This window comes from Littorina saxatilis, linkage group LG8 (assembly GCF_037325665.1).
Source record: "Littorina saxatilis isolate snail1 linkage group LG8, US_GU_Lsax_2.0, whole genome shotgun sequence".
NCBI lineage: Eukaryota > Metazoa > Mollusca > Gastropoda > Littorinimorpha > Littorinidae > Littorina > Littorina saxatilis.
Window position 1 is genome coordinate 24479538 of NC_090252.1, and position 6000 is coordinate 24485537.

At 41.9% G+C, this 6000-nt stretch overlaps 1 protein-coding gene across 1 annotated transcript in view; it reads left to right on the top strand.

Annotated features, from left to right (window-relative positions):
- LOC138973106 (uncharacterized) overlaps positions 1-5528 on the top strand; it is a 28029-nt gene extending 22501 nt beyond the window's left edge. Inside the window, exons 6-9 of the mRNA XM_070345767.1 lie at positions 434-626; positions 2174-2370; positions 3031-3165; positions 4968-5528. Of these exons, the coding sequence (XP_070201868.1) occupies positions 434-626; positions 2174-2370; positions 3031-3165; positions 4968-5207 (765 nt within the window). The 3' untranslated portion in view covers positions 5208-5528. The remainder of the gene's footprint in view (positions 1-433; positions 627-2173; positions 2371-3030; positions 3166-4967) is intronic.
- The last annotated feature ends 472 nt before the right edge of the window (positions 5529-6000 follow it).

Sequence of the window (6000 nt, forward strand, 5' to 3'; positions counted from 1 at the left end):
TCAGCAAAAGAGCCGAACGAGAAATGTTCGAAAAGCAGCAAAAGATATTTTTATTTATTTATTTATTTATTTTTAATTACGAGGATTTATATCGCGCACGTATCTCACCACACAAGGCGACTCAAGGCGCATGTTACCTATTAATGCCGTGTGAGATGGAATTTTTTACACAATATATCACGCATTCACATCGGCCAGTAGATCAACAGCCTATTGGTGCTGCATCCACCTTTCACGGCCTATTATTCCAGGTCATACGGGTATTTTGGTGGACATTTTTATCTACGCCTATACAATTTTGCCAGGAAAGACCCTTTTGTCAATCGTGGGATCTTTAACGTGCATACCCCAATGTAGTGTACACCAAGATATCCAGATATTAATTCCTAACATTGAGACCTGAAGTAATATTGGTGTTTGAAATTTATCTCAGCAACCGTACCGAACCCCAGATGAGAATTACGGGCCACCGGAGCGTTACTCGGCAGATGATGCTTTGGCAAGGAACGCACAGGGCAACAGAGTGGCTGCGGGTTACGTCAGCGACAGTAACCACGACTACTCTAGTCCTGCTTACTCCACAAACCCTTACACAAAGATCCCTCCAATTCCTGCCAGCTCAGAAGGTATGTTAAGGCAAAGCAAAAATTGTGTTGGTTTATGGTAACGTGACACACAAAAATTGGGTTGGTAGGTCGGCTTTTTTTTTTTTTTAATATATATATTTTTGTTTATTTTAAAGGAGGTTACTTCCCTAAGTCTGGGTATGGTTCGCAAAATGTGCCTAAAGTCGGGTGTTTTTTTTTTACAAATGAAAAAATAGTTTTAGGGTCGGCGGGAAAAAATAGGGTCGGTCGGGTTACCCTAAACCAACATATATTTTGGTTTGGCCTAAGTTAGCATGCTATACAAGAAGATGGGAGTGAGACAGTGTGAGTTTGTGTCTATGTTTTCTGTGTGTGTGAGCAAAAGTCTGTATATGCAGTTCACGAATGAATGAAAACAAACTAACAAGTTAAAGAGGAAACACATCTACAAACTTGTTCTTTTTATAGGTTTGTGTTTTCTCTTTACAACTTTAGTTTGTTTGTTTCTTTGTTTAAGAGGGAGAAAAATTCTTTCAGTCAGTTCATTTGGCTGATCACTGGAGAGAAAAAAAATATCTAGATTCAAGCTCAAGTGTAGATTTGAACCTCAGGCCTATAAAGATCAAATGTGACCCTCCACCACGGAATGAGTCGCATGTCACCTTTGCATGATTTTCATTTTTTTACATTTTCATACATTTATTCTCTATCCAGTGGTGAAAACCGTTTTAGAAAAGAGCGAAAACTGTTGAGTTATAAGCCTGTGACTAAAGTGACCCTCACACTGTTACCAGACACTCCCCGGACTTATATTAAGCCTAGCGCAGAACCGCGCGAGGTGACATGCGACTCATTTTGTGGTGGAGGGTCACAAATGTTTGTTCCTGATTACAAGTCCCACGAAATTAGGATCGGTAGTTTGGTTACTGTTTGAATAAAAAAATTTTTTAAAGAACTTTGCTTTTATTTACACAGGAGGGCGGGGATGTAGCTCAGTCGGTAGCGCGCTGGATTTGTATCCAGTTGGCCTCTGTCAGCGTGAGTTCGTCCCCACGTTCGGCGAGAGATTTATTTCTCAGTCAACTTTGTGTGCAGACTCTCCTTGGTGTCCGAACACCCCCGTGTGTACACGCAAGCACAAGACCAAGTGCGCACGAAAAAGATCCTGTAATCCATGTCCGAGTTCGGTGGGTTATAGAAACACGAAAATACCCAGCATGCTTCCTCCGAAAGCGGCGTATGGCTGCCTAAATGGCGGGGTAAAAATGGTCATACACGTAAAAGCCGTGGGAGTTTCAGCCCATGAACGAACAAACAAATTTACACAGGCGCATTTGGCCTTCAATTGGCTGGAACTGCATGTGTCCCCAGGATGTTAGAGAAGATTAACATCACTGTAAAGTCTGCAAAATCAAGTTGTTTAAATTTTTTTTCATTTGTAATTTAATTTTTTTTAAAGGATCAAAGAAAGTTTTCTAGGGTCTGGAGGAAAAAAATAAGGTCGGTCGATGAATCAGACACATTGAATTTGTTGTTGTTGTTGTTGTTGTTAGCCTTATTAACTTTTTTCACTTGTTCTCTTGTAGCACCAAGGTCAGCGCCAGTGCACTCAGAAGGCAGCTACATGATGAGCTACCTGCGAGACAAGGAGAAGTTGGAGAAGAAGGAGAGACCGCGGTACAAAGTCTACGGCCTCAAGGATTACCAACGCATGCAGAACGAGGTCAGACTGGGGACACGAACCCTGGGCCCTGACCTTGACAATGACACCTTCAAGGAGAGGGTGAGGAATGTTTTCTGTGGTTTGTGTGTATGTGTGTTTGGTGGGGGGCGGGGTTTATGTGTGTGTATTGGGTGGGGTGGGGGTTGTTTGTGTGTGTTGGATTTGGGAGGGGGGGTTGTTTGTGTGTGTGGTGTGATGTGTGTGTGTGGTTGGGGCTTGGGGAGGGTTCTGTGTGTGTGTGTGTGTGTGTGTGTGTGTGTGTGTGTGTGTGTGTGTGTGTGTGTGTGTGTGTGTGAGAGAGAGATATGTGATGGACAACATATTTGTGAATATGCCTGCATAGCATATTCTTTTTTTTATCTTTGTTTGTATACTTTTTATCAGCAAGTAAAATAGGTTGGTGAATCTATAAGTGCAAGAGTAAAGTGATGTCAGTGCTTCCTTGATTCAAACGGGACAGCCAACATGTGTCTGCTTTCAGTGTTATGTTTTTTTTCACTGTACGTTTACTATTGCAGATTTCAGCTCTTAAATTGTTTCTTCTTGTTCATAAAAAAAAATCGTTTTTGATTTGTTGTTTTGCATATATATATATATACAATAAAAACTCTATGATCTGCAATACATAGACATGATTACTCCTGACAAAAACATGATCTGTAATTGCACCAAAACATGTAGCTGCTATTAGTTGTCATGACAATTGATTATTACTTGCAGAGGGAGAAAGCGTTGCGCCAGATGGAGTATGCCAAAGCAGTCAAGGCCAAGAACACTCAAGAACTGGTGACGAGGAAGCCGCCATCTTTCCCGAGGACCAACAAAGAAGATGACATGCTCAGTAAACGCAGGCTGGTGAGTTCTTGGCTCAAATTTACTTTCAGACTACAGAGTAGGAGCTGGGTGGCATTTTGATGTATATACTACAGTCATACCTGTCTGTAATGACCACCCAAGGGACCGACCCAAAGTAGTGGCTTGTAGACAGGTGGTCGCTAGGGAAAGGTGATGTTTGTAGAAAAACCCAGACCTGTTTACCAGTACGATTTGGGCGTATTTTGTACGCCAAATTATTATCGGTACGCAAATACGCGACATATGCACAAAATACGCATAAGAAAAAGTCTAGAATACGTTTTCTGGTGTTGGTGTGCTGATTTCAGGATGGTACAACTGATACCGGTTTCGGTCGAAGGGAGATAACCATGACAGCGAGCCTTCAGCTGTGGAAACCTTGTTCAGTTGTTGGCACGTGCGATCGTCTGGACAATCGTAGGCAAAATGAAGCGGTAAAATGTGTCAGTTTCGGATGACTGTACCAAGTCTAAACAGCAGAAGCAGCAGATTTTCTTGGAGAAATATAAGAAAGAGCCAGGAATTGTGGAGTCTACTATGGAAAAAAGTCATGCACACTGCAAGTATTGTAAATCAGATTTCTCCGTTGCCCATGCTGGGAAATATGACATCGAACGACACTGCATTTCCAAAACTCACCTGGACAAGGTTGCTGCAAAGAAATCTGCTGAAAGCTGCCAAGGAATTATGAAGTTCATTCCCGTAAAGCAAATCCTGCCAGAAGAAAAGGCTGTAGTCCGTGCTGAAGCAATGTTTTCTGAGATGATTGTAAAAATGAACTTGCCCCTGTCAACCTCAGATTTTATTTCACGAACTTCATCTTTTCATTATCAATCTGTTTGGAAGACACTGGTTATAATGCTATAAACTGACAGGTAAATAAAATTGTTTTATCCCTGTTGTATTGGAAGGAGTTAAATTCTGAAGGTGTTCACAAGACATGCTATTCTTACACGTACATTTTCCCTAGCCCATATGGCTTTGCTTGCAAAGTACACCAACTTTTTGAAAAATACACTCAACTTTTTGGGAAAGTATGTAACTCTTGCCTCGGGTTTAGGGTAAACAGGTCTGAAAACCTACAATGGGCATCCAGTCAGGTCGTCGTTATAGTGGGGTGGTCGCCAGGGTAGGTTTGACTGGAGCTGTTCTTAGCAGGACATCGTCTGTTAACAAACACACAACTCACATATCTTTTATATATGACAGTGGTACCTGCGATGAAAGGACACCCTTGGGACCAGCCAAAAGTGTCCCTACATTGCAGGTGGCCTGTCATGGCAGGTATACTTTGGTCGAGATAATAGACAAATGGACAATGGAAAGCGTCCTATAAAGGCAGGTGTCCTCTCATCGGAGGGGCCACATATTGCAGGTAGCACTGTCAAAGTTCTGCTTTCAAGATATGTATGTGAGTGTGTGAGTTTTATGCACGCTCTTGTGGAGATGGATCAGTTTTTTTTGTATGTAGTCGACTTCACAAATACAAGATTTTCCTGCTCCGCATTCTCTACTCATGAATAATTATATACATGTAGAGACCACATGGAAATCGTTGCTTCTGCCAATGTGCCACTCTGAACATGTTCACCTCATGTCCTCTCGGACTGGAACAACAAAGATTACCCAAAGCTAGCTCACAGTTTTTACCCAGCTCAAACACTTATCTAACAAACAGTCCTACACAAAGACAAATTTAGCCTATAGTTTGTTTTCTTATTCTTAGCAATAACACGAATCTTAAAGTGTTGAATTTGCATTTTTTTTAAAATGTTTTTCTTGTTTCTTTTCCTCTCTTCAAGGCTGTGGAGTATGCCAAGAATGTGCCCAAGCCAACTGTCAAGCCGAAAGCCAATCCTTACAACTCCTACGAGCTGGCTTCTCAACTCTCCCCCATCGCCAAACAGTCCTACAGCCCACACTCACCGCAGCAAGAATCGTCAGTGGAAGTCCTTGACCTTGAAAGGCTGCACGAGAGACATCAGCAGGACAAACAGAGTGCAGAGATGATCCAGCGGAAAGTGCAGGGTGTGATGTCGTAGTTGTGAGAGAGCTTTTTGTTTTAAGTGGTGATGTCCCAGTTTGTTCTACAGGGGTGCCTGAGATGAAAGCAGTACACACTTTGGGCCTGCTCACAGTGTCCCTAAATTGCAAGTGGTCTATATATTTGGGTTAAGATAAGGCCAAAAAGAACAAGAAGAGCAAACGCTCGATCGAGTCACTTTCGCAGTTCTGAATATTATATGAGGCATCAGATGGACAGGAAGAAATTGCTATTCACAACACAATGAGTCACGTTCACATAAAATTTGAGCCCGGTCACTTTTATAGTTTCCGAGAAAAGCCCAACATTAAGTTGTGTGTTGCCGAACAGAAAAGGCTAGTTATCTCCCTTGTTTTTCTGATAACGTTCGTAAAAGGCTACAGATGTAAATACTTTGATGTAAAGAATAATCCTACAAAGTTTCAATCACATCCGATGAACTTTGTCAAAGATATAAAATGTCTAATTTTTCCTTTGACGCTGACCTGTGACCTTGAAAAAGGTCAAAGGTCAACGAAACCATCGTTAAAGTGTAGAGGTCATTGGAGGTCACGACTAAACAAAATATGAGCCCGATCGCTTTGATAGTTTCCGAGAAAAGATATAAAATGTCTAATTTTTCCTTTGACGCTGACCTGTGACCTTGAAAAAGGTCAAAGGTCAACGAAACCATCGTTAAAGTGTAGAGGTCATTGGAGGTCACGACTAAACAAAATATGAGCCCGATCGCTTTGATAGTTTCCGAGAAAAGTCCAACGTTAAGGTGGTGTCTACGGACGGCCGGCCGGCCG